Source organism: Aythya ferina, assembly GCF_964211825.1.
Source record: "Aythya ferina genome assembly, chromosome: W".
NCBI classification, from domain to species: Eukaryota; Metazoa; Chordata; class Aves; order Anseriformes; family Anatidae; genus Aythya; species Aythya ferina.
The window spans coordinates 2,960,297-2,988,081 of NC_140313.1; the positions used below are offsets into that span (position 1 = coordinate 2,960,297).

General features: G+C 47.7%; 1 protein-coding gene and 3 long non-coding RNA genes across 4 annotated transcripts in view; 3 read left to right on the forward strand and 1 right to left on the reverse strand.

Annotated features, from left to right (window-relative positions):
- Positions 1–2,783: 2,783 nt before the first annotated feature.
- The window catches only part of LOC311426422, a 566,016-nt gene continuing 541,014 nt past the window's right edge, over positions 2,784–27,785 (reverse strand). The window contains exon 2 of the long non-coding RNA XR_014686738.1: positions 2,784–3,297. This is a non-coding gene — a long non-coding RNA (uncharacterized lncRNA). The remainder of the gene's footprint in view (positions 3,298–27,785) is intronic.
- On the forward strand, positions 9,025–10,842 carry LOC311426412. Its single transcript, XR_014686727.1, has 2 exons — positions 9,025–9,117; positions 9,806–10,842. It is a non-coding gene; the product is annotated as an uncharacterized lncRNA (long non-coding RNA).
- LOC311426397 lies at positions 14,939–17,570 on the forward strand. The gene is made up of 3 exons (XR_014686706.1): positions 14,939–15,172; positions 16,151–16,288; positions 16,944–17,570. It is a non-coding gene; the product is annotated as an uncharacterized lncRNA (long non-coding RNA).
- The window catches only part of LOC311426271 (transitional endoplasmic reticulum ATPase-like), a 40,194-nt gene continuing 31,265 nt past the window's right edge, over positions 18,857–27,785 (forward strand). The window contains exons 1-3 of the mRNA XM_084502512.1: positions 18,857–19,018; positions 26,289–26,397; positions 26,794–26,966. Coding sequence (XP_084358638.1) covers positions 19,002–19,018; positions 26,289–26,397; positions 26,794–26,966 — 299 coding nt within the window. The 5' untranslated portion in view covers positions 18,857–19,001. The remainder of the gene's footprint in view (positions 19,019–26,288; positions 26,398–26,793; positions 26,967–27,785) is intronic.

Here is a 27,785-nt window from a genome sequence, read left to right on the forward strand (position 1 = left end):
TCATAAAAGCAAAAGCCTTCGATGCTTTTATAAGCATCGATGCTTTTTTTTTTTTTTTTTTTAAGCCTTCGCTTAAAAGCGCTGGGTGTGTGGGGAGTCTACGCTCTACCAACACCCACACACACACATCAAACATTCTAAATACATGTATACAGAACATTGCTTTACATAATAACCCGAGTATGCCTATACATACATACAATCAGGATAGGTAACAAATAATCCTTTAAGTTCCATAACTTAACAGTCTCAATTTTCCGTTCCTTTTCTTGCAAAAGCCTTCAATGGCAGCAGTGGCGGGGGGGCCGATGGTGTAGCAGTCAGATCAGTAAATGAGCCCGCAGCTCCCTCACTGTCTGGCAAGCCACACGTTTCTGACTGTGGCCCCACAGGGCTCTTTAAGGCCTCAGAGACTGCTTGCCAGGTGCCGAGCAATCCCACCGCTACCTTGTCATTTTTAGTTGCAGAGTCCCGCACCTTGACATCAGTTTGGTTCCATATTTCAGGATCATAAACCGTCTGATTGTTAAGAAGGAGAATAAGCTGTAAGGTTACCAGGACAGTCTTTGTTCCTAAGGACGTATGATTCCCCATAATGTGCAACTGCTTACCAGCGAGGGGCAGTTGTGTGCGTAGGTCCGCTTCTCTCAGCTTGAGCTTCTCTCCAGCTCCAGTGCGCCTGTTTCCATCAACTTTCTGTACGAGCTTCTCTGAGCAGTTTGCTGAGTTTGGCCGAACCTATCTTCATGAGGCGATCAATGTGCCTGTTCCCGTCCTGGTCTCCGTTCTGCCAGCCTGTTCCTCTTCACTCCTTTTTCCTGCTTCTTTATTGATGACATAACTTCATCATATCATGTTGCCTTTTTTATCTCTAGGGCAGGCTCCCCTCTTATACCCTTCTTCTCACAGCAGTCCTTTTCAAAAGCAACTTTTCATTGTTCAAAAAAACTTTGCATATAAAAAAAACAGCAAACACCCAGCAACTTCCATGCCTTAATGCCTGGATAACAAGCAACCCCAGACTGCATGGAGTCTCCTGAATCACCCTTCTTTGTTCCCTCTAAACTCTTTTACATTCCCGATGGCCTCATCATTAAGGGTCTTATGTTACCATCAACCAGAGGGCTTTCCAACCCCCCATGGCCACACTCCCAATTCTCCCCCTTCTTTATTAATATTGTTATAAATGAGGTCTCAACAAAATGTGAATTTTGTAATATTTATAAACCAAATATTTCTAAAAGGTATAAAAGCAATAAAAGGTATAAAAGGCAAGTAAACAGCGCTGGGTGTGTGGGGAGTCTACGCTCTACCAACACCCACACACACACATCAAACATTCTAAATACATGTATACAGAACATTGCTTTACATAATAACCCGAGTATGCCTATACATACATACAATCAGGATAGGTAACAAATAATCCTTTAAGTTCCATAACTTAACAGTCTCAATTTTCCGTTCCTTTTCTTGCAAAAGCCTTCAATGGCAGCAGTGGCGGGGGGGCCGATGGTGTAGCAGTCAGATCAGTAAATGAGCCCGCAGCTCCCTCACTGTCTGGCAAGCCACACGTTTCTGACTGTGGCCCCACAGGGCTCTTTAAGGCCTCAGAGACTGCTTGCCAGGTGCCGAGCAATCCCACCGCTACCTTGTCATTTTTAGTTGCAGAGTCCCGCACCTTGACATCAGTTTGGTTCCATATTTCAGGCTCATAAACTGTCTGATTGTTAAGAAGGAGAATAAGCTGTAAGGCTACCAGGACAGTCTTTGTTCCTAAGGACGTATGATTCCCCATAACGTGCAACTGCTTACCAGCGAGGGGCAGTTGTGTGCGCGGGTCCGCTTCTCTCAGCTTGAGCTTCTCTCCAGCTCCAGTGCGCCCATTTCCAGCGACTTTCTGTACGAGCTTCTCTGAGCAGTTTGCTGAGTTTGGCCGAACCTATTTTCATGAGGCAATCAAAGTGCCTGTTCCCGTCCTGGTCTCCCTTCTGCCAGCCTGTTCCTCTTCACTTCTTTTTCCTGCTTCTTTACTGATGTAACTTCATCATGCTGCCTTTTTTTTTTATCTTGAGGGCAGGCTCCCCTCTTATACCCTTCTCTCCACAGCAGTCCTTTTCAAAACAACTTTTCATTGGTCAAACAACTTTGAATGTAACAACAACAGCAAACACCCAGAAACATCCATGCCTTAATGGCTGGAGAACAAGAAACTGGAGACTGCATGGAGTCTCCTGAATCACCCTTCTTTGTTCCCTCTAAACTCTTTTATATTCCTGATGGCCTTGTCAGTCTAATGTTATCTCAACCACGGGGTTTTCCAACCCCCATGGCCACATTCCCAAATCTCCCCCTTCTTTATTAATATCAACCATTTTCTCGACAAGAATTACCAATCCATATATAACACAATCTTACTGATTGTGGAGTCAGCTTTCTGTGAGTCATTTTGGTGTGCCAGGCAGGAGACACTCTCTTCGGCTGTAGGATCAGCTGCAGAGCGGCCCCCCCTAGGTGTACCCTGAGTATTTTGCTCGGAGGGGACTCCACTCTCAGCTGCTCACCACAGGCCTTGAAAAGGAGATGGATATGCTTTTCTTCGATCTGGGAAGAACGGGATACATAAGGCCTGAAGACCGTGTGTTGTGGTTCCGCTCGAGTGGGCAGCTGAGCTCCACCACAGCCGCTCTCTCACTCCCCCTCCTCAAAGAGGAATGGGGAGAAAATATGTGAAAAGGGGCTCAAGGGTTGAGATAAGGATGAGAAAATCACACAATAATTATTGTAACGGGCAAAACAGACTCGGCATAAGGAGATAGTAAGATTTATTGCCTATTACTAACAAGCGAGAGAAGTGAGAAAACAAAGGAAAAAGCAAACCAAAAGCACCTTCCCCCCCATCCACCCTCTTCCACCTCCTCCCCCCGAGCGGCTCAGGGGAACGGGGGAATGGGGGTTATGGTCAGTCTACAGCGCTTCTTCTCTGCCGCTCCTTCTCGGTCACTCTCGTCCCCTGTGCTGTGGGGTCCCACCCACGGGATGCAGTCCTTGATGAACTGATCCGGCGTGGGCTTCCCACAGGCAGCAGCTCTTCCAGAACTGCTCCAGATATGGGTCAGTACCACGGGGTCCATCCCTCAGGAGAAAACTGCTCCAACCTGGCTCCCCTATGGGCAGCAGCTCCTGCCAGGTCACCTGCTCCTGCGTGGGCTCCTCTCCACGGGCTACAGGTCCAGCCCGGAATCTGCTCCGGCAGGGGTCTTCCACAGGCGGCAGCCTCTGTCGGTGCAGGGCCACCTGCTCCACCATGGTCTCCTCCACGGGCTGCAGCATGGAACCCTGCTCCACCGTGGTACTCTATGGGCTGCAGGGGGACATCCTGCTTCACCATGGTCCTCACCACAGGCCGCAGGGGACTTCTGCTCCGGCGCCTGGAGCACCTCTCCTCCTCCCTCTACACTGACCTTGGCACCTGCAAGGCTGTTCTCTCACTCTCGGCTGCTGTCTGGCGCAGCGTTTTTTTCCCTGTCTTAAATATGCTCTCACAGAGGCGCAAAACAACATCGCTAATTGGCTCAGATCTGGAAAACAATGGGGCCCTTCCCAAACAAGGGGCAGCTTCTAGATCTTTCTCACAGAAACCACCCCTATAGCCCCCTGCTACCAAAACCTTGCCACGTAAACCCACTACACCGTGTTGCTTGACAACTTAAAGCGAGACATATTGTTCAAAAGGAATGGAAAATGGAGACTTGTTTGTAATCAAGAAAAGGAATGGAAAATTGATTCTCTTAAGTCATAGAACTTAAAGGATTGTTTGTTACTTTTTCTGATTGTATAGGCATACTCGGGTTTAGTATGTAAAAGCAATGTTCTATATATTTAGAATGTTTGATGTTCGTGTGTGTGTGTTCGTGCAGTGTAGACTCCCCACACACCCAGCGCTGTTTACTTGCCTTTTATACCATTTATATTTTTTAGACCTTTTATAAGTATAAATATTACTAAATTCAGATTGCGTTGAGACTTCATTTATAACAAATTGGTGATCCCTACGTGATCGTCTTGGACTTTGGATCTGTGACCGGTAAAGGGAGGCGCCCCACATAGTGGCCCTTGCCGATAGCGGTGCTAGAGTCCAACAAGATTTCGAACATAACAGGCAAGTAAAGAACCAAGAGCTCTTATTTTGTGACCCGTAATTCTGCGCGCGAAGACCTGAACGAAGATACCGTTCGGTTGGGTGGATTCAGTTGTGTGACTATGTGTAGGGGTGTAACTGAGAAGGAATTTAGTTCTTGTTGAGGGATTTTTGAAACAGCAAAGATCCCATGGCTTGCTGCAGCTTGATTTAAAGATCAAAGCCAAAATTTCCTTAAGTGGTATATTCTTTATTGCAGCGCTGGATGCACGGGGGATCTTTCCGCCTATCGTGCATGTTCGAAGTGACAAACTATCTCGTATTTATACAGCGAAACAATGAATATTCTATTAGCGCCTATACATATTCATTACCTAACCCCGCCTGCTCTCGCTTCGTATGCTAATTAGCTTATCAGTCCTTGCGCTTGTGCAAAGCCTTCCAAGAATTGTGGGCCGAGGTCTTCGGGATGTGGGCAGTGGTCTTTGGGAGGAAGGCCGTAGGTCTTCTTCGTGATGCACTTTTCACCTTTTGCCTAATCAGTTGTTTTCCAAGCTGTAAAAATGCTGAGTTGGCTTTCGGTTTAACTGAGGGTCGGCAGATAACAGGATGTCTCAGTTAACAAGACCTAACGGACAGTTGACTCAAGTTATCTCAAGTCTCAGCCTGACTGAGGGTTAACAGATAACGGGATGTTTTCAAATAACAAGATGCTTCAACATAACAGAAGGTCAACAGATAACAAGATGTCGTTTACTTTGTTCTCGCTAACTTTTAACCACAAGTTTTATTCTATCCTAAAGTGAGTTTATACAAAATCAAGCTGAGCAAACCAAGCTACCAGGATGACTATGAGAAGTTCCCATGACAGTGTTCCCACATCGCCCAATTGAGGAATTTAGAAAAATATTGTTGCCAGCAGCTGGCTTCAAGGACAAGGTCTATGTGACTGCTAATCACAAGGGGGTTGTTCTCTTGCAGGTGGGGTTGTTTTCTTGTAGCTGTTTGTCTGAGTGCTTTTGACCAATAATCTTGTGTGAGACACTATCTGCCACTGTTTAGTTCACTATAAAAGTTAGGCTATTCGGGTAATAAAATGGAGCATGATCTGACCATACTAGCGTCTGTCATGTTTTCGGCCGTTCTTCTTGCAATAAGTTCTGAAGCTAAGAATTCGTGGGTGGGTTAACCACTTGCAAGACACCTCTAGACACAGGCACAGCCAGGGATTCACACAGTAAGCCCTTATCAATCGAATTTGATGTATGTGATGCTGCTAGTGACAATTATTATACATCCTGTGGAACAATAAGTTGGGTGAAATATTCTAGATATGGGATTCCAACAATTGCTGAAAACTTGTTTATAAACCATTCAGAGAATATTGCGAAGGCATTCTCTTGTGGTTCAATTGGCCTTGGCCAAATTTGAAGCCAAGACACGAATTAATGATATTCAGAAGAAGAGGAGGGATTGTTATATATGGAGTGGTAATTTGTGTCGAGAAAATGGTTGATATTAATAAAGAAGGGGGAGATTTGGGAGTGTGGCCATGGGGGTTGGAAAATCCCGTGGTTGAGATAACATTAGACTGACAAGGCCATCAGGAATATAAAAGAGTTTAGAGGGAACAAAGAAGGGTGATTCAGGAGACTCCATGCAGTCTCCAGTTTCTTGTTCTCCAGCCATTAAGGCATGGAAGTTGCTGGGTGTTTGCTGTTGTTGTTATATGCAAAGTTGTTTGACCAATGAAAAGTTGTTTTGAAAAGGACTGCTGTGGGGAGAAGGGTAGAAGAGGGGAGCCTGTCCTCAAGATGAAAAAGGCAACATGATATTGATTTGAAGAACGAAGCCGAAATTTCTTAGTGACGAAGTATCCTTTATTGTCAGCGCTGGATGCACAGGGGATCCTTCCGCCTAACGTGCATGTTTTTTTCCCAATTTATATTTCAATGGTTTTAAGAAAAAGGCTTTTTCTTGTTGGCCAGTGGCTCCTATCACAGTCACAAAGTCTTTATCTTCTGGTATTAGTTTCTGTTTCAGCACTGAATAAGAAGCTCTCGTATTTATTAAAAATTCCATCTCCTGTTCTAATTTCCCTAGCTGAATTTTAACCAGTGGATCCGCTAGGGTGAATTCCCCCGGTCTACTTCATTTGTCAGGAGAAATGTTAGCTATTACAGGTCGAGCCCCTCTCAGCTTCGGACATTGCCCTTTCCAATGACCCATTTCCTTACAATAGGCACACTGATCTGATCTTAAGGGCTGTTGAGGTCCTCCCCGTCTTCCAGCTCCCCTACCCCTAACTTGAAAGGGTTCTTCTTGTTTCCTCAATGCAGCTACGGTTGGTGCGGCAATAGTTTGTCCTAATTTCTGCCTTTCGTCCCCTTCCCGGTTTCTAAATACTCTCCAAGCCTCTTCCACCAACCTTTCCAAATCTCTTATATCTGGTCCCTTCATTTTCTGAAGTTTCCACCTTATATCCTCGGCAGACTGTCCTAGGAATAATGAGACCAGCTGTAGTTTACCCTCCTCAGATGAGGGATCTAAGGTGGTGTATTTTTGCATGGCTGTCCTTAAACGGTCAAGAAATTCTGTGGGTGTCTCAGATTGTCCCTGTTTTATTGTAGATAATCTTGACCAATTAACTGATTTTGGTATCGCATTTTCCAAAGCAATTCTTATACATTCCTGGTATCTTTTTAACAATCGATAATCATTGTCATCATTATAGTCCCAATCAGGGTCCGTTCTGGGCACGTGAACTTCCACCGTGCCTGGTAGAGCTCCCGTTACTATTTGAATCTGTACTTGTGTCCGAGCAGTTTTAATTCCTAGTTGTTTTTCTGTCTTGGATAACACAGCCAGCATTATATCTATATCCTTCCAATCTGGATCTAAGTTCTTCACAATTAGCTTAAATCTTTTAGCCACTGCCTCTGGATCATCTCGGTACCCTTTTACTGCTTCCTTCCAGGAATCTAAATCATTTGTTGTAAAGGGCACCTTTATTCTGGCAGGCCCGTTAGTTCCCATGGCTTGCCGCAAAGGGGCTTGAATTACTGGCCCCACTTTGCTCCTTGTACGAGCAGTTATCTGAGTAAATTCCTTTTGATCTAAATCATCTCTCGTTCCTTCAGCTCCTGTTTCCTTACCTACACCGCCATCTACAGGAGGTAGAGGCGAAACAAAATCCTCCATTCTTTCCTCTGGTTCGTTTAATTTTAAACATCTCTGTCCAATACTACATGCCGAAGAACACCTCTTCATTTTCCCAGCACCATCCTTCCTCATGCCTTTTTCCATTGCCAATATTAAGGGATCTTGTGGTGCTAGGTTAATTCCGCGCTCTTTTTGCCACTCTGGGTGATTCCTCAGAGTGAAAAACATATCAGCGTACATTACCTCATCCCATTTTCCTTCTCTCCGTAGGAACAACATTAACTGTAGCAAAGTATTATAGTTTAAAGTTCCATTAAAAGGCCACTTTTCTCCACAGTCCAGCTTATAAAGCGGCCACCATTGATTACAATATTTTATCAATGTTTTCCTGTTCACACTTCCACCAGCAGATCCTCCAATATCCTTCCAATGACTCAAAACACATCCTAAAGGGCTTTTCTTTAAAATCCCACCAGTTTGCCTTCCTCCCATTTTCCCAGTTCACACTTTCAGAATACACTTATCACTTACAAAATGCAGCACGCAGGTATCTTTCTATAGCAACGCCAAGAACCTACTATTATTACCAAGAATATAGCCAAAATCACAATAGCAATAATCAGAGTCAAATTCCACATGCAATAAGTCAGAAAACAGAAATAAGTAACACTAACAAATGAACCTTATTAGCAAACTTGCCAGGTTCCAAACGGCAATTAAATGCCAACAAAATCAAACATATACTTAAGGTGCTAGCCACAAAAGTATACACCACCCTGCAGAACTTTTATCTTCCGACTTATGGGCAGTTTCAAATGACCGGTCTACCAAACAAACAAACCAAAACCAAAATAAAGAATACTGTCACTTACAGAGATGGGATCCTTGTCTGCCTCCGCAGTGATCCGTTGAGTCAAGGAGTCCCCCCGAGAAATCCCGGGGGTACCCTAGGGAGTCCTATTCCCAGCGGGTCCTGCAGTCTGGCAGAGAGGGGGTGTCCCATCTGGGTCACCAGATTGATTCAAAGATCAAAGCCGAAATTTCTAAGTGACGAAGTATCCTTTATTGTCAGCGCTGGATGCACGAGGGATCCTTCCGCATAACGTGCATGTTCAAAGTGACAAACTATCTCATATTTATACAGCAAAACAATGAATATTCTATTAACGCCTATACATATTCGATACCTAAACCCGCCTACTCTCGCTTCGTATGCTAATTAGCTTATCAGTCCTTGCGCTTGTGCAAAGCCTCCCAAGAATTGTGGGCAGGGGTCTTTGGGACGTGGGCGGTGGTCTTTGGGAGGAAGACCATAGGTCTTCCTCATGATGTACTTTTCACCTTTTGCTAAAGAATGCCAAGTTGGCTGAATCAGTTGTTTCCCAGGCCGCAGGAATGCCGAATTGGCTCAAGTTAGCTCAAGTTTCAGCCTAACTGAAGGTTGACAGATAACGGGATGTTTCACTTAACAAGATGCTTCAACAGAAGGTCGACAGATAAGAAGATGTCATATATTTTGTTCTCATTACATTTTTAACTACAAGATTTATTCTATCCTAAAGTGAGTTTATACAATATCAATATAATGAAGTTATGTCATCAAGAAAAAAAGTAGAAAGAAGGAATGAATAGAGACAGGCTAGCAGAACAGGGACCAGGACGGGAACAGGCACATTGATTGCCTCAAGAAGATAGGTTTGGCCAATCTCAGCAAGCCGCCACTCGCCGCCGCCGCGGTAGTCTCCGCCCGCCGCTGCCCCGCTTCGAGGACCCCCTCGCCCCCTCCCCCTCAGCGTCATGGCCTCGGGATCCGAGTAAGTGCGGGCCGCGGCCTAGGCCTGAGGTGACGGGCTCAGCCTCCCCCTCCCCTGCCTTCCCCTCCGGGGCTCGGTGATGTCGCCGTGCCCGGCCGGAGGGGCCCGGCGGCGGGGCCCCCGCTGCCCGATCCCGCTGTGTCATGCAGGCCCCGAGGAGGTGGGACTGGGTGGGAGAGGGGGGGGCCGCTCCCCGCGTGCTCCCGGCCGGGCGTGTGCCCGCAGGGGGCTCCCGCGCGCGCCTTCCTCCCCCCCCCCAGCCGGGAAGTGTCGAGTCATTCGGCGGGGTGCTGAGGCTGGGGCCTTCCCCCAGGCCCGGGGCCACTTGGCCCGGCGCAGCCTTGGCCCACTGGCCCCCTGGCCGGTGAGGGATCAGGCGTTGGGGAGGCAGACATATTGTGGCCGCGCCGAGGCGGGGTGCCCCATGCTGGCGGCTCCTTCCCCTTGGCCTGGCTTTGCTTCCAGGCCCGAGATCGGCTTTCACGCTCCTCAGCACTGAGCTGAGTGACAGCAGTCACCCCACTCCTGTCCCACGTGCTTTGGGCTCAGAGAAGTGTTAAAAATAGCACCTGAAGAGAATTTCACAAATCTGGCAATGCCTCAATGACCTGCTTACCCTCCCAGAGGCACCCCTCATCCCTTTAGTGCCTGTTGTTTACCTTGTCCTTTTCTTTTGCAACTCCTGAAGTTCAGACCTGCTTGGTCCTACCAAGACATGCTAAGAATTCAGTGACCGTGGTAGAGCTTCTGATGGAAGTGATAGGCTAAAATTCCCATTTTGCAGCTGGCTGAGCTGAATTGTGCCTTTAAAAGAAGGTCCACTTCTGCAAAGTTGTCACCACCACGTAGGAATCAAAAGAATTTGGCCAAACTCAGCAAACCGCTCAAAGAAGCTCGCACAGAAAGTTGCTGGAAATAGGCGCACTGGAACTGGAGAGAAGCTCAAGCTGAGAGAAGCGGACCTACGCACACAACTGCCCCTCGCTGGTAAGCAGTTGCGCATTATGGGGAATCATACGTCCTTAGGAACAGACTGTTCTGGTAACCTTACAGCTTATTCCCCTTAGTAACAATTGGACAGTTTATGAGCCTGAAATATGGGACCAAATTGATATCAAGGTGTGGGACTCTGCAACTAAAAATGACAAGGTTGCAGTGGGATTGCTCGGCACCTGGCGAGCAGTCTCTGAGGCCTTATAAGAGCCCTGTGGGGCCACAGTCAGAAACGTGTGGTTTGCCAGACAGTGAGGGAGCTGTGGGCTCCTTTACTGATCCGACTGCTACGCCATGGGCCCCTCTGCTGCTACAGCCATCGAAGGCTTTTGCTGTTACGCCCCCTGGTGACCTGGACGTGCCTTTTGACCCAGGCCTATTGGCCTTGAAAAGGAGATGGATATGCTTTTCTTCGATCTGGGAAGAATGGGATACATAAGGCCTGAAGACCGAGTTGCTTGACAACTTAAAGCAAGACATATTGTTCAAAAGGAATGGAAAATGGAGACTGTTAAGTCATGGAACTTAAAGGATTGTTTGTTACCTTTCCTGATTGTAGATGTGTATAGGCATACTCGGGTTTAGTATGTAAAAGCAATGTTCTATATAATTTGAATGTTTGATGTTCGTGTGTGTGTGTTCGTGCAGTGTAGACTCCCCGCACACCCAGCGCTGTTTACTTGCCTTTTATGCCTTTTATAAATTTTCCTTTTATAAATATTAGTAAATTCAGATTGAGTTGAGACTTCATTTACAACACAGCTGACTTCCCAGCCCAGGCATGGCACTGAAGTTCATCTGTCCTCCCACCTGCAGATGTCTCAGTGAGCTCTTGTGATTCCCACTTTGTGGGCCTGGTGCTAAACTGACAGCTGAGGCTGTCCACAGCTGTGTGCTTGGCAGTGGTGGGGAAAGGAGTGGGGCTGCGGTCCCACTGTCACCTCTGGCAGGAGGCACTTGTCCTAGTGTGCTGAGCTCTGCCATGTTGGGCCTCTGAAGGGACGGGCTGGTTGGGTTGGGGCAGGGTTTGCCCTCAGCTCTGCCTCTGTTGCTGGAAGCATGGCCGAAAGCACGACAGACACCAGTAGAGTCAGATCATGCTCCATCTTATTGCCCGAATAGCCTAACTTTTATAGTGAACTTAACAGGGGCAGACAGTGTTTCACACAAGATTATTGGTCAAAAGCACTCAGACAAACAACTTCAAGAAAACAACCCCACCTGCAAGAAAACAACCCCCTTGTGATTAGCAGTCACATAGACCTTGTTTTTGAAGCCAGCTACTGGTAACAATATTTTCCTGAATTCCTCAATTGGGCGATGTGGGAACACTGTCATCGGAACTTCTCATAGTTGCCCTGGTAGCTTGGTTTGCTCAGCTACAGCAAGCCATGGGATTTTTGCTGTTTCAAAAAATCCCTCAACAATTCCCCCTTTGTTTTTTTTTTCTTTTTTTTGAGCAAACCACGCCCAATATAACATTTTTGCAAGTAACCCTTTAACCACATTTATCACAATACCACATGCAATGATGATTGACACCACAGCAAACAGAATCCTTAATCCCTCTTTGACTAATCCCAGTAACCATCTATGCATTGTTTCTAACAAATCAGTGAACCATTGATTGAAAGGATTGATACCATATTGAATCTTTCTCATGTGCTCTTTCAGGAAAGTAATGGATTTGTGAATTGATTCATTATGATCAGAAAGGTTTAAACAGTACATTCCCTTAAAGTCCTTTGTCGTGGTTTAACCCGACCGGCAGCTAAACACCACGCAGCCGTTCGCTCACCCTCCCCCCTCCCTCTCTGGGACGGGGGAGAGAAATGGAAAGTGAAGCCCGTGAGTTGAGATAAAGACAGTTTAATAAGACAGGAAAAAAAAAAATAACAAAATAATAATAACAATAATAATAATGATGATACAATGGTGATAATACGAAAGTAATAATAGTATGTACAAACAAGTGATGCACAATGCAATTGCTCACCACCCGCTGACCGATGCCCAGCCTAACCCCGAGCAGTCCGGCCCCCTCCCCCCGGCTAGCCACCCCTATATATTGTTTAGCATGACGTCAGATGGTATGGAATACCCCTTTGGCTAGTTTGGGTCACCTGTCCTGGGTCTGTCCCCTCCCAGCTCTTACTGCACCCCCCAGCCTGCCCGTTGGCAGGACAGAGCAAAGGCTGAGATGTCCTTGGCTTAGTATAAGCACTGCTCTGCAACAATTAAAGCATCGGGGTGTTATCAGCACTCTTCTCATTCTAAGCCAAAACACAGCATTCCACCAGCTACTAGGAAGAAAATTAATTCTGTGCTAACTGAAACCAGGACATCCTTACACCCATTCCTTTGAGCCAAAAGCAAGTAGTCAATAGCAGCTTGATCCTGTAAAAGCAGATGTCGCAGACTATTTTGATCTGGTAACATCTCCTCAAGTATCTCTGTCGTGGCATAGGCTTGCCTCTCGGCCCAGCATACCAATTTTTCTAAGTTGTTACGTGCGGCCGGAGGTGCCACTCCAGGCACTAAAATTGCCAATGCCGCTCTAGCTGCAACTCAACATTATCATTGCAATCCGGTGCAAGCAATGCCCATTTATGTCTGGTGATCTCACACAACTGTAACAAGCTAGGAGCAAATACAATGAGTTTATCTAAGTAACATGGACATCTGATAGCATTTGCAGGGATACCTTGCCAGGCCCTATCCCCACAAATCAGAAAAACATCGGGAGGTAAGGCCAAAGCTGTACAATTGTTCCAAACGCTGTAGTTGTTACCCCTTGTCTCCATGCTATAAGCCCCTAAACCCTGCTTAGCAGCGTCACTGTAAACACGGGTGTTACTTGTATTTCTATACCTGTATGGCCCTTTCCAGGTTCCTGTAGCAGGAATCATCTGATATCCACGGCTACATTCACATTCGTAGCCACCTTTCAGGTTGATACAGATTTGACTACAGATACCAGGATTTTGGCATTCATCAATATCTCCACAGTTTCTCTTGTCTACAAACTCAAACCCAGCTGGACAGTCACATTCATTTTTGTTGCATTCCTTCAGGGGCTCATCACCCCAGTCCTTGCAGTCTCTCTGCTGGTTACACACTTTATTGATATCTATGCATTCTCCACTTCTGCACTTGAATTTGCCAGGTCCAGAGCACTGAATAACATTGTTACAGTTTGCTTCATCAGTGCTATCCAGACAGTCTCTCACACCACTGCACTGCCTACTCCCATGGACACAGTTCCCATCTTCACATCTGAACTGGTCTGGCCTGCAGGTCCGAGAAGGGCAGTTAATTTCATCTCTTCCATCCTTGCAATCAGGATCTCTGTCACATCACCACTTCTTGTAGATACATTCACCTGAGCCGCACTGCACCTCACTCACATAACACTTCACCAGAGGTGCAGGCTGGCGGCCACACTGCTCCAAAGATTCATCCGAGTGGTCGGAGCAGTCACCTTGACCATTGCAGACAAAGCTTTTGGAAATACATTGCCCACTACTGCATGTGAACTCTGCTGCACTACAAGTCACATTGCCACAATTCTCTTCATCTTCTCCACTGTCACAGTCTTTTTCACCATCACATTTCCAGGACACTGTTCTCATATGACACAGCTCAGCACTCTCATCAGACCCATCTTCACAGTCCGGATTCCCATCACACGGCCATCTGTTTGGCACACACTGACCACTGTTGCACACAAAGTCAGATTCAGCACACGTCTTCTTCACACAAGCACTCTCATCACTGCCATCTGAGCAGTCTTCACATTTTGCTCTAGCACCGTCGGCAGCAGTGCACAGGCCGGCGAGGGCGAGCAGCAGGCAGAGCGCCCCGCAGCGCGGCAGCGCCCGCCGCTGACCCGCACCTGTGTCACTTATACTACTCCTATTACCCGTGCTGTTAGTGTCAGTGGCATCCTCCTGGTACCGTTTCTGTCTTTGTCGCCCCTTACTCTCCCCCTTTTCTTTTTGCCACTGACCATTCACCACAAATGGATGAGACACATGATTACTAGTTAGGAAAGAGAGTGTAACGTCTGCTATACGGCTGCAGGCAGTGCCGGCTGCAACCTTAGAAACGGATTGTGAAAGAGCCTGCCGGTGGTCATTTGGCAGTGTAATCTGTGTCTCTGTGAGAAACACTCCGTAGCCAATAACTTAGGCTCAGGCAAGGATCTCAGTGAAGTAGTAATTTATTCGCGATTGCAATGGCGGGCGCCCCACAAGCAGGAGAGAGCGCATCTACTAGTTCCAAAACACAGTTTATATACCTTTTGATGGCAGGACCCTCCCCTGTTTCCCCACTGAGTGGGTAATCCAGGTTCACAATCTATCTGATGCTTCACAAACAATGCATGGCCTTCAGTCGCCGGCCTGTTAAATTTCAAATTTCTTTTGACATTTTTACTGCTTGAAGTGGTAATGTTTCTTCACTTATCTGACTTGACTTGACACCGTGATTTTCACCTAATTGTCCTAAGGAGTCTGATTGTCTGCATTTTACAAGGTCGCCTGCTAAACTTTCTTATCACTGTAAGCATATCTCAGTACCACATTCCCTCCTTCTAAACAATGTAACTCTGCAAAAACAACATTTCTATTCCCACAGTCTCTGCACTTCTGCCCCGCAATAGAGCTAAGTCGTCATTATAATGGTTATAACACCGATCTGGGGACGAATAGTCTTTTTTGCATTGCAAGATAAACCTCTTATAAAAAGAATGCCAGAGAGAAGCAGCACAGCTCAGCACAGCTGCTGCTGCCTCCATGGTTACGTCAGACAGGCTGCAGGGTCCTGATGTCCGCCCCTCTGCTCTGTGCCGACTCGCCACAGGGTGAGGGTCGGCTGCCGTTGTCCACTGACGCCTCTGGTCTCCCATAGCAACTCGATCTCGGATGTCCCGCATCGCACCGCGATTACTTCAATTTCCCGCGTTTTCCGCGGCTCCGTTTCCCGCGTCCCTCCGCGATTCCTTTTCCCGCGTCCCCCCGCGGTTCCTTTTCCCGCGTCCCTGCGCGGCTCCGTTGTTCAGGTCGGTGTGTAGAGTTTTTCAGCGTCTCTCAGGTGTTCCGGCGTCCGCCAGGTCTGTCCTTGTCTCTCGTAGTTGGCCGTAGCCCTGCAGCGTCAGTCAGTGCTCTCTCCGTGCGGTGGTAGGCTTGCCGCGTGCCTCGGGTCTCCCGCGCTGCTCCGATGTCCCGGCGCCACTGCGATCCCTCTGCCTGTGTGGGTCTCAGCCTGTTCGGGTCTGTCCCTGTTCGGGCGCCATATGTTGCTGGAAGCACGGCCGAAAGCACGACAGACACCAGTAGAGTCAGATCATGCTCCATTTATTGCCCGAATAGCCTAACTTTTATAGTGAACTTAACAGGGACGGACAGTGTTTCACACAAGATTATTGGTCAAAAGCACTCAGACAAACAACTGCAAGAAAACAACCCCCTTGTGATTAGCAGTCACGTAGACCTTGTCCTTGAAGCCAGCTACTGGTAACAATATTTTTCTGAATTCCTCAATTGGGCGATGTGGGAACACTGTCATGGGAACTTCTCATAGTTGCCCTGGTAGCTTGGTTTGCTCAGCTACAGCAAGCCATGGGATTTTTGCTGTTTCAAGAAATCCCTCAACATGCCTCCTTCCCTGCTAGGTGACAATTAAGTGGTTTTGAACTGGAAAGCTTCTCAATATGGGATTGTAGGGGATAGATTTGCACCAGTTTTTGCAAATAAGCAGCTAAAGGCCAGGTTGCTGCCTGCTGAGGTTGTTGTTAAGCTGTAAGCATATAATGTACTGAGCTCTTGGTGTTCTTTGCTAGTTCCCTCTGCTGCCTCCTTGCCTTTTCGATCCTGACAGCCTGAAGCTGAGGTCTGTCACGGGATGTTTGTGGAGCCAGGGAGCTGGCAGATGAACAGCTCAAGTAAATGTGTGGCCTGTTTTACCACTAACATAAGATGTGGGGGCAATGTCTGGAGGGTGCTGTCCACAGGTGTGTGCATTTTTTTTTCCATGACAGGGAACCTCCTGCCAGAAGCGGAGGTTCTCCAGAAGATCAGGTTGCTTTTTATCACTGGGCGAGATACGCAGTTCCTGGAGCTGAGGAAGCACAAGGAGGCCTTGCTGGATTTCCAGTGCAGCTTGCAGGTCTCACCAGGTGAGAGGCTTTTTTGGGGGGAGGAACAGAAGGGATTCTCACTTTTTTTTCCCCTGGACTGCTTTGCTATCTCTAGCAGGAAGGTCTCATGATTTATGTCATGTTTATTTAAATACCAAGGACTACTGTAGAGCTACTAGCAGTGTTAGGTACTTGAGGTGCTTCTCTGGAGCCTGATCAGCTTACTGGTAGAGAAACAGACCAAAACTATTGCTGGATGAATGCATCAGAACCCTGCCCACAACCAGTACCCTGAGACAGTTTGAAAGTCGAAAATCTTGGGCACAGCTAAGGCATGGAATGTGCTGCTACAGGGGTGACCTGTGGGCACCCGGACCAGCCCCTTCTGCTCAGTGCTCCAGTGGCACTGCAACGCTGTAGGGAGTAGGGATGTGAGTTTTGGCAGGGTCTGCCAAACCTGCTGGTTCCAGTCTTGACCAGGGTTCCCTCCCGGAGCCTTGCACTGGGACTGCAGACCTTCTTGCAAGGAAAACCCCAGCCCAAGCAGAGGAGTGGCTGCCTGTACTGCAGGGCTGATGTCATCTGCCTTGGCTTCTGTCCTGGCTGCCAGCCCTGGGGCTGATTAGAGCCTGTGATACAGCTGGGAAAGTCCTCCCCTGTCACACCACCTCTCCTCCTCCAACATGTCTTGTAGGTGACCCAGCTGCTGGCTCTTACCTGATGCAAGCCCTGTGGAAGCTGAACCAAAAGCAGGAGGCTGCTGCTCACTGGTGGAAGCACTTGGAGAGGCCCATGGGGGAAGATGGGCAGCAGGAAGGACAGGAAAGGGCATTTGGGATGTCAAATGGCCACAGACGAGAACTTCAGCAGTGCAGCCTGTGCTTTAAACTGGGGACGGTTTAGCTCAGCTCCTGCTGGCTTTTACCTGCAGCTTGAATGTGTCAGAGGAGCTTCTCCCCTTGTCTTCCATCAGGAGGGGTGAACTTCCTAGTAGTAGGACCAAGGGAATGCCACAGACCTTATTACTTCAACACCCTTCTTTTTCATGCCCTTCCCTTTGTACCTGGTTTCATGTGTGAAGCAGGCAGCCTTCATGCAGAGGGAATCTCTTGCTAGAAGCATACAGGATTACCTCAGGAGCATGAGCCAAGATCCCTTCAGCTAACCCAGCCAGTGTCCTCATCACCACCTGCTGGACTCCCCCTGCACCAGGATGACATCAGGCCTTTAAGGACTCAAAACTGCTCTTGGGTAAAGCTGGATTTCCCAAATGATGGAAACAGAACAGATTCCCTTTTCTAATAAACTGAATAGATCTGAAGCTTTTATGCAAGTTTTTTGTGCCTCCTTTCCTCCAGCAATTCAGAGTGAACATTTGCAATGAAGACCATGGCCTCGATACTGCCATGGGCTATGCCCCGGTGTGGAGATACCCTTGTTCCTTTGAAACTGGTATCAGCTCATCACCATCACTCCCTGCTCCAGGGAGCTGGTGGTGGAGCCAGACAGCCTCAAAAAGCAAAGGGTTGTCAGATCACTGGTCTCATCTGTGCTGTGTATGTTGTCTTTTTTCAGTCACTGTGGCTTGGAGCCTAGAAAAGAAGTTTGGGCTCTGAGGTCTGAATTACACGGTGGTGCACTGACCAGGGAAAGCAGCAGGGCTGAGACCTGTGTGTCCCTGGGGGTCCTGGCCCCAAATGCTGCACTTTTTTACATCTGCAAGCAGGGGGGAAGAAGCTCTCACCATGTCCTTCATGCAGCTCGTTTTGAGCTCAGAAAGGTCCCCTGTCCGTGCTAAGTCTTGGGTGAGTCTTGTCTCCCACAAGCCCAAATAAAGGGTTGAAAACAACTCTTTGGTGTCTAACACGGAGAAGCCCCAAACGTATCGCCTCAATAACTAGGTCAGTGCTGATGAAGCAAGAATATGGCCTTGATGCAGACTACACCGCAGGGTGAAACTGTGCTCTTGGAAGACCTTAAATTCAGTGGGGTCCAACTCCTCTGCACCTAGAGCACCAGGTAATTAACTTATTCATAAGCACCTGCAGGAAACCAAGGGTGTGGCTGGTGGGGGGCTGGCCAGCAACAAGTGTCAGCAGTGCCTGGTATTCTCTGAGGCAACTGGAGGGAGCTCACCCTCCACAGAACCCCCCAAAAAAAACTTAAAATGGGGGAAAACCTACTCTAAAGCTGCCTGTGGGGCCAAGCGAAGGGCTGGACCTGACTTAGCCCCTCCCTGTTGGGGAGCCCGGGCGCACTCTGCACGCCAGTGCTGCTGCCCGAGCTGTTAGTCAGCTGCCTCCCGCGCCTTCTATTGGTCGTTGACGGGACGGGTCTTCCACCTCTATTTTCCTATTGGTGGATTTTTACCATTGGCCGCCCGGCTCGCGTTGCCAGGTAGATCAGCCATGAAAGTGGAAGCACTACGATTGGCTGACGGCCGTCGCGCTTGGCTCGTGTCGATTGGGAGGGGAAAAAGGAGAGGGGCGGGGCAGAGGAGGCGAGCGCCCTTTTTTTTTCCCCTTTCCCATTGGCTGAGCCTCCCCCGGGCGGAATTTCCGATTGGCCAACGCGCGCTGTTGCTAGGCGGGCAAGGCGGCGCGGGGCGGAGCTCCCCTTTCCGATGAGTCGGCTCTGAGGCTAAGGCAGCGCCGAGCGCTCTGAGAGCTACCGCCACTCGCCGCCGCCGCGGTAGTCTCCGCCCGCCGCTGCCCCGCTTCGAGGACCCCCTCGCCCCCTCCCCCTCAGCGTCATGGCCTCGGGATCCGAGTAAGTGCGGGCCGCGGCCTAGGCCTGAGGTGACGGGCTCAGCCTCCCCCTCCCCTGCCTTCCCCTCCGGGGCTCGGTGATGTCGCCGTGCCCGGCCGGAGGGGCCCGGCGGCGGGGCCCCCGCTGCCCGATCCCGCTGTGTCATGCAGGCCCCGAGGAGGTGGGACTGGGTGGGAGAGGGGGGGGCCGCTCCCCGCGTGCTCCCGGCCGGGCGTGTGCCCGCAGGGGGCTCCCGCGCGCGCCTTCCTCCCCCCCCCCAGCCGGGAAGTGTCGAGTCATTCGGCGGGGTGCTGAGGCTGGGGCCTTCCCCCAGGCCCGGGGCCACTTGGCCCGGCGCAGCCTTGGCCCACTGGCCCCCTGGCCGGTGAGGGATCAGGCGTTGGGGAGGCAGACATATTGTGGCCGCGCCGAGGCGGGGTGCCCCATGCTGGCGGCTCCTTCCCCTTGGCCTGGCTTTGCTTCCAGGCCCGAGATCGGCTTTCACGCTCCTCAGCACTGAGCTGAGTGACAGCAGTCACCCCACTCCTGTCCCACGTGCGTTGGGCTCAGAGAAGTGTTAAAAATAGCACCTGAAGAGAATTTCACAAATCTGGCAATGCCTCAATGACCTGCTTACCCTCCCAGAGGCACCCCTCATCCCTTTAGTGCCTGTTGTTTACCTTGTCCTTTTCTTTTGCAACTCCTGAAGTTCAGACCTGCTTGGTCCTACCAAGACATGCTAAGAATTCAGTGACCGTGGTAGAGCTTCTGATGGAAGTGATAGGCTAAAATTCCCATTTTGCAGCTGGCTGAGCTGAATTGTGCCTTTAAAAGAAGGTCCACTTCTGCAAAGTTGTCACCACCACGTAGGAATCAACAGAAGTTACTCTGCAACTGGACAAGAGTTGTATCTTAGCTGCAATTTTGGGTGTGGTGTTGTTGGCAACCATCTTGCTGAGCTGAGCTTTAGCACTGCTGATGCAGTGAAAACTCAATAACCAAAGTTATTAATCAGATATTCTTTATTACGGCGCCAGGTGTGTGTGTGGGATTGTGCCGAACACACACACATGCATACACCCACCCACCCACCAAGGGTTACTAGCAGTGTGCTTATATTAGTGGGACAAATGCATATTCATTTCATTTCCTGTAAGTCTCTTGCATATTCATCAGGTCTCCGAAGAATCATCAATGTAGGTTCCCGCCCCTATTCCCATGGAGTACTTGGGTGGTCCTCTGGCGTACTCTGGTGGTCTTTTGATGAAGGCCAGAAGCCTTCTAAATTCCTGACCCTTCCTGTCTTTGACAGACTTCAGCAGTCAAGCCAGTTCTTGCTGGTTCCATTGTCTACTCCTACAGTCTTCTGTTCCCTTATCTTTGGGTCGTTAACGTACAATTGTGCTGTCTAAGACCTAGGAATCACCATCCTTTATCTTGTTCCCTGTCTCATTGCAAGAGCCACCAGAGCGTTGTTTCTGAAGAGATTCTTGTTATTATGTGCGTACCTGCCTGGCACAGCATTTAGGAACTTGGCATCTCAGGCTTGGGGATGAACTCACTGCTTGGTTTCTCTGTGCTGTTCCAGTATGTGGCCTCAGTCATCAGAAATGTCAGCCATTTGCTTTAACGGATAAAATGCATTATGGATTTATAATACCTACTTGGGGAAGGCAGTTCAGTCTGTAACATGGATGCTCCAGGGTCAGGATTGTAAGAAATTACTGATGGGTTTGTCTCAAAAGAAGGTTCATGAGGACATTGATTTAAAAGGCCCACCAGCCTCCAGAAGGTGCGATTGTTTTCACTTTTATTGCTGAAGCTGGAATCACAGAATCACAGAATTTCTAGGTTGGAAGAGACCTCAAGATCATCGAGTCCAACCTCTGACCTAACACTAACAGTCCCCACTAAACCATATCCCTAAGCTCTACATCTAAACGTCTTTTGAAGACCTCCAGGGATGGTGACTCCACCACTTCCCTGGGCAGCCTGTTCCAATGCCTCACAACCCTTTCAGTGAAGAAGTTCTTCCTAACATCTAACCTAAAACTCCCCTGGCTCAACTTAAGCCCATTCCCCCTCGTCCTGTCACCAGGCACGTGGGAGAACAGGCCAACCCCCACCTCGCTACAGCCTCCCTTGAGGTACCTATAGAGAGCGATAAGGTCGCCCCTGAGCCTCCTCTTCTCCAGGCTGAACAAGCCCAGCTCCCTCAGCCGCTCCTCGTAGGACTTGTTCTCCAGGCCCCTCACCAGCTTCGTCGCCCTTCTCTGCACCCGCTCAAGCACCTCGATGTCCTTCTTGTAGCGAGGGGCCCAAAACTGAACACAGTACTCGAGGTGCGGCCTCACCAGAGCTGAGTACAGGGGGACGATCACCTCCCTAGCCCTGCTGGCCACACTGCTTCTTATGCAAGCCAGGATGCCGTTGGCCTTCTTGTCCACCTGAGCACACTGCTGCCTCATATTCAGCCAACTATCCACCATAAATCGATTTGAGTCAGTGACTTTTCCACTATATATTTACCACAGACTTGCAGGAACATTGTAGTTTCCTAGTTCGTGTGGATTTTTGGAGATTAGTGCTTGTTTTCAGAATAATTGCTCATCAGTAATTATCTTCTGCTCTCTCTTCATATAGTCTGCTGTAACATGTAGCCTTTGGGCATTACCGTGTGCTGAACAAGGGGTGCTCTGACGCAAAAAGACATTGAGATGTTAAAAGCTGTTAAAGTGGCCCCCTCCCTTTCCCAGTATTAAATGGGTCTGTTGGGCTGCTTCCCTGAAAGAAAAGGGGACTAAGGATGAGATCTGGGAACCCCTTTTTGGGGAGCTTTAGGGCTAGTACATGTTTGCTTCAATTTTACTCATGTCTTGTGCTTTATGTACAAGTTTGCCCATTTGCTGTGAAGAGGATTATGTCCTCACTCCAGCGCTCTGTCTAGGGACAAGTTTTGAATTTCCTTTTAATCCCCAAGCAATTCTAAAGCTATGTTTTGTGTTCAGCTTGTCTCTTTGTTGAGTCAATGAAAGAAGCGAGGGAGAAGAAAAGTGTGTGAGGGAGCTGACACAAGGGAGGAGTTGGGGAGGGTGATCTAAAGAAGCTGAAGTTTCTCTGACAGAAAACTCATTGGGGAGCTTTAAAAATTACTTTGGTTAGCTGTCTGCTGTGAGGAAAAAATCTCAATAACTTTCTTCAGACAGGACCTTCTGTGAAGCTATTTTATTCGCAATTGCAATGGCGGGTGTCCTGCCAATTAGGAGTGCATTTTAGTAAACAAATCATAACCTTTTATTCCCTATTACCCAACACCTCTCCTCCTGTTTCCTCATTGGCTGAGTACTACAGGTTCACAAGCTACTCGATGCTCCTCTATACCATATGTGTACAATTTTTTTCTTCAACCCTTTAATTTCTCCTTTCTTATGCTTTGAGAACCTGTAATCTTTGTTTTACTGTTCGCATACTGCTCATCCTGTTTTTCTCAAGCTTCCTCCATATTATTTGGAGCTACTGTCCACTTATCTACTTAGCATTTCTCCTTGTTATGACTATGCAACTACCTTGGAATACAGAAAATTAGTTCTCTATTGCAAAAATACAACTTAGTTTCTCACACTGTCTTGGCCCCTCGCTGAAGTTTACCAGAGGATCACAACCTGTGCTTTAGGCTTTCTAGGTTAGTATTTTTAATTCAGACTCTTCTTCCCTGCTGTATAGATGTTGTCTGAGTGTGGTTGAGGGGCACGTATTTTGCTCTTTCATTTCAGTTATCACATGAGGAATGCCCAGGAGAGATGCAACAAGGGCAAATGGTGATGGTAATGTTCTCAGCTGCTCCAGGAAGACTCTGTCAAAGTCCTTACACTTGTCTGTAGGAGAAACAACATCACTTGCCTGTGTAGCTGCCATGTAATTTCTTAACACCTTTGGTTCTTTGTCTGCACGATTCTTGGGTCAGAAAACTGAAGCTGATCCCAAGCATTTAGATATGTGTGCTGTTTCCTGGATACCTTTATTCATTTCTTAATGCCTCCAAGTTTTTCGATGGCTTTAAGTGCAGTAATGTACAGATAGCATTAATCCAGCCCTTCTTACTTAGGGAACTGCAGATTCAGTTCTTCAGTACTAAAATTTTGTTTTCATGTTCAGCAGAACTAAATGTACCTCTTGCTGTGTACTGGAAGATTGCTGAACTTTTTTTTCCCCCCCTCCAATTCTGTGTCCTGAGGGAGAGCTACTCACTTTCAGTGTCAGTTTATGCAGCCAAACTCTTGGCAATGGTTTCTTATCAGAAGCTCTTTGGATCCACATCTCGTGTGTGGAGGGGTATGAATTTAATTTAGCCTTTGAACTAAACACAAGTATTGTTGCTTGCTAGTGTCCTCTTGTTCAAGTTTTTAAATGCACCTGCTAAATTAATTTCCAGCGTCCAGGAGCTGATGCAAGGTCCTTACAAGTAGTTTGTTATTTCTGCCTGCTGTTTTAACTACAAGATGCTATCTGACCTGACAGTTTATTTGTTTTAGTTTTCTTAGTGCTCTGTTAGTTTTTCCTGGAAATCCAAGCCCTTTTAGGACTCTCCTAGGACCATGTTTTAGCTTGAAGATAGAATTTGTGAGCTTCTTCCTGGATGTGTACAGCAGACTTCCTTCTCTCTCTTTAGATCTTGCGAGTGGATCTGTAACACTTCATGCTCATTGAAGATGTTAATTTCTTAGCTATTGCACTCTTAATGAAGACAGTGAAAAAAGGCAACTTGGCCAGTGTTGGCAGTCCTGGAAAGACATGTTTTACAACTCCTTGTTTCGTTTGCTTAAAATAATGCTGCCCTCATTTGCAATATGTTTCTTATGCTACTAGAGCTTATGCAAGGCTTTAAAACCTTTTGGAAACAAGCTGGCTGCTCTCATAGGCTTGTATTGTTCCCCCATTTTTTTTGAAGCTTCAGAGAGAGGAATCAATACTGCACAGTCTGTCTCAAGGGTGTTAGAAGTATCTCAGGTAACGTCATGCTGGAGGTATGTCACACCTATGATATACCTCTAAAGATGCAGTGAACACGCTAAGCAAAGCTCTGCTGCAACATGCTGTGTTCATGCTGTGTAGCTGCTTGCTCTGCCACTTCCATTCAGGGTTTGATTTCTTCTGGTCATTTTGTCTCTCAAAGAGCTAAACAAAGCGTGCAGCCAACACGGCTGTCCTCAGAGCTTCCTGCTCTCTGCTGGTGCTTGCTGTAGTGGGTTTATGTGGCAAGGTTTTGGTAGCAGGGAGCCATAGGGGTGGTTTCTGTGAGAAAGATCTAGAAGCTGCCCCATGTTTGGTAAGGGCCCCAGTGCTGACCAGAGCCGAGCCAATAAGCGATGTTGTTTTGCGCCTCTGTGAGAGCATATTTAAGACAGGGAAAAAAAAAAAACGCTGCGCCACACAGCAGCTGGGAGAGCGAGAGGAGTGAGGAACAGCCTTGCAGGCGCCAAGGTCAGTGGAGAAGGAGGGGGAGAGGTGCTCCAGGCGCCGGAGCAGAAGTCCCCTGCGGCCTGTGGTGAGGACCATGGTGAAGCAGGATGTCCCCCTGCAGCCCATGGAGTACCACGGTGGAGCAGGGTTCCGTGGAGGAGACCACGGTGGCCCTGCACCGACAGAGGCTGCCGCCTGTGGAAGACCCCTGCCGGAGCAGATTCCGGGCCGGACCTGTAGCCCGTGGAGAGGAGCCCACGCAGGAGCAGGTGACCTGGCAGGAGCTGCTGCCCGTAGGGGAGCCAGGTTGGAGCAGTTTTCTTCTGAGGGATGGACCCCGTGGTACGGACCCATATCTGGAGCAGTTCTGGAAGAGCTGCTGCCTGTGGGAAGCCCACGCCGGATCAGTTCATCAAGGACTGTATCCCGTGGGTGGGACCCCACAGCACAGGGGACGAGAGTGACCGAGAAGGAGTGGCAGAGAAGTGCTGTAGACTGACCATAACCCCCATTCCCCCGTTCCCCTGCGCCGCTCAGGGGGAGGAGGTGGAAGAGGGTGGATGGGGGGGGGGGAAGGTGCTTTTGGTTTCTTTCCTTTGTTTCTCACTTCTCTAGCTTGTTAGTAATAAGCAATAAATCTTACTGTCTCCCTATGCCGAGTCTGTTTTGCCCGTTACAATAATTACTGCGTGATCTTCTCGTCCTTCTCATCCTTATCTCAACCCTTGAGCCCTTTTCATCGTATTTTCTCCCCGTTCCTCTTTGAGGAGGGGGAGTGAGAGAGCGGCTGTGGTGGAGCTCGGCTGCCCACTCGAGCAGAACCACCACACTTGCTTAGGACAAAGACAGGTATTCTTTGTTTGTTCGTTTTGTCTTGTTTAGGTCAAGCACAAGTCTGCATCACTTTCTGTTATGACCTATGGCATTTCTGGACTACTTTGAAAAAGTAGTCAGATGCCTATCAAGGGAAGTTCCAATGGTCTCTTGCTGTTTTGATTGGCTAATGTACAACTTCCAAGATCTTCTTGGTTCAAATTCATGTTTTATTTTTCTTTATGAAGTGAATAATTTGCTGTATTAGATTTTGAAGGAAGTGATTTAATCTGCCTTTCTTCCCTTTCCTTGCTGTTTGTTTTGCTTGACTTTTGTCAAGACAAACGAATTATCTGTCATAATTCTTGTGGTATAGTGGGCTAGAGCTGCAGTGACTCCTATGAAGATGTTGCAGAAAGATGCTTATATCCTTAAAAAAAATAATAATAAAATCTCTCTCTCTCTCTCTCTATATATATATATATATATAAACTAAATATAATTAAAATCACATTTTTAATGAGCACTTGGATATTTCTGCTGGGTTTAACTAATAGCCCTTGACAGGTTAAACTCTTAGAGCTCTTCCTGTCAGGGGAGCTGCAACATTGTGCTTTAATTCCCCTATTTATCTGGGATTTGTCACCAAATAGACTTAAACTTTCGTTTCAGTTGCAGTGGTTACATGTGATTGCAGATGAGTCTGACTAATTCTTTTAGGCAAAACATCTTACAGTCAGCAACATCTCACTGACCACTTCTTTTCACAGATGACTTCACAGCTATTTTCATTTGAGGCTGGTAAGGTAGTTAATATTTACTCACAGAAAGCATTCTGGTTTGAACACCTGGAGTGGGTACCTAGAAAGAATATTCTTGTTTGTCTTACAAACAAGTATGGTTTTTAAAAGATGTGACATCAAAAACCTATAGTTAATGGAGACCAAAGCAGGGGGGTAGCTGGAGAGGGAGGAGTGGTACTGCTTAGACTCATAACTTCTGTTTTCATCTGCTTTAGAACTGGGGAAGACTTATCAACTGCTATTCTGAAGCAGAAGAACAGGCCCAATCGGTTAATTGTTGATGAAGCCATCAATGAAGACAACAGTGTTGTGTCGCTGTCCCAGGTGTGTCATCAGTGAAAATCAAAGCATTTAATCTGGGTAATATGCAAGCTGTTGCTGTATATTAATTTGAAATTTAACTTTGCTATATGAATCTATTTGTATAAGAAGCTGCAGCTGTTACAGGTGAGGGAGGCGGGTTGTCTTGTTTTTGAGCGCTCTTCTATGCTAAAACATATTTTGATTGTTTTAAATATGCTGAACTTTTAAGGTTCTGTGAAGCTTAAGCCCTTAGTCTGGCTTCAGGATTAGCTCATGACCAGGGTAGTGGGATCCTGTGTCTTTGTGGATTTAGTTCATGTCTTCCAACGTGTAATTCTCCAAAGTCGAGTAACTCTCCTTCACAAGCTTGAATTCTTGTTTTTCAAAAGCTTGCTCTAATGTTGTTCCTGTTTGCAGGCAAAAATGGATGAATTGCAACTGTTCAGAGGAGATACTGTTCTGCTAAAAGGAAAGAAGAGGAGAGAAGCAGTCTGCATTGTTCTGTCAGATGATACCTGCTCAGATGAGAAGATTCGCATGAACAGGGTTGTTCGCAACAACCTGAGAGTGCGCCTGGGTGATGTGATCAGGTGGGGACTGCTTTGCTGACTGTTGCGTGTCCCTGAGTTGTCCAAATAACTTGTGCGCTGGCCCTGAATTCATTCAGTCAGTAGCAGAGACAGGATCTGCAGGAAGTATCTTCCAGAGGCAACCTCAGAAACATTTTCAAGTGCACAGCTTACATTAGGGATCTCAGTTAACTTCTAGGTGTGTTTCTGGCTGTGTACATATTGGGGTTAATACTAAAGAATGATGCTAAAAATTCTTGAAGTCTCTTCAGCACTTTCATGGGCCCAGGTCCTGTCATCAAATTGAATAGTTTAAATATTCCACTGCTGTCAGTTTTCTTCCCAACTTTACATTGTCAGATGAATTCACAAGTTTTTCTTGTCTAAATTTCTATTTTCTATGCCATTAACAGGGGAAAGCATTAAGCAATATTATAGAATCAAAGAATATCCCAAGTTGGAAGGGACTCATAAGGATCATCAAGTCCAACTCCTGGCACCGCACAGGTCTACCCAAAAGTTCAGACCATGTGGCTAAGTGCACAGTCCAATCACTTCTTAAATTCAGACAGGCTTGGTGCAGTGACTATGTCCCTGGGGAGCCTGTTCCAGTGTGCAACCACCCTCGTGGTGAAGGACCTCTTCCTGATGTCCAGCCTAAATTTCCCCTACCTCAGCTTAACATCATTTCCGAGGATCCTATCACTGGTATTTATGGAGAATAGGTCACCTGCCTCTCCACTCCCCCTCGCGAGGAAGTTGTAGACCGCGATGAGGTCCCCCCCTCAGCCTCCTCTTCTCCAGGCTGAACAGACCCAGTGACCTCAGCCGCTCCTCATA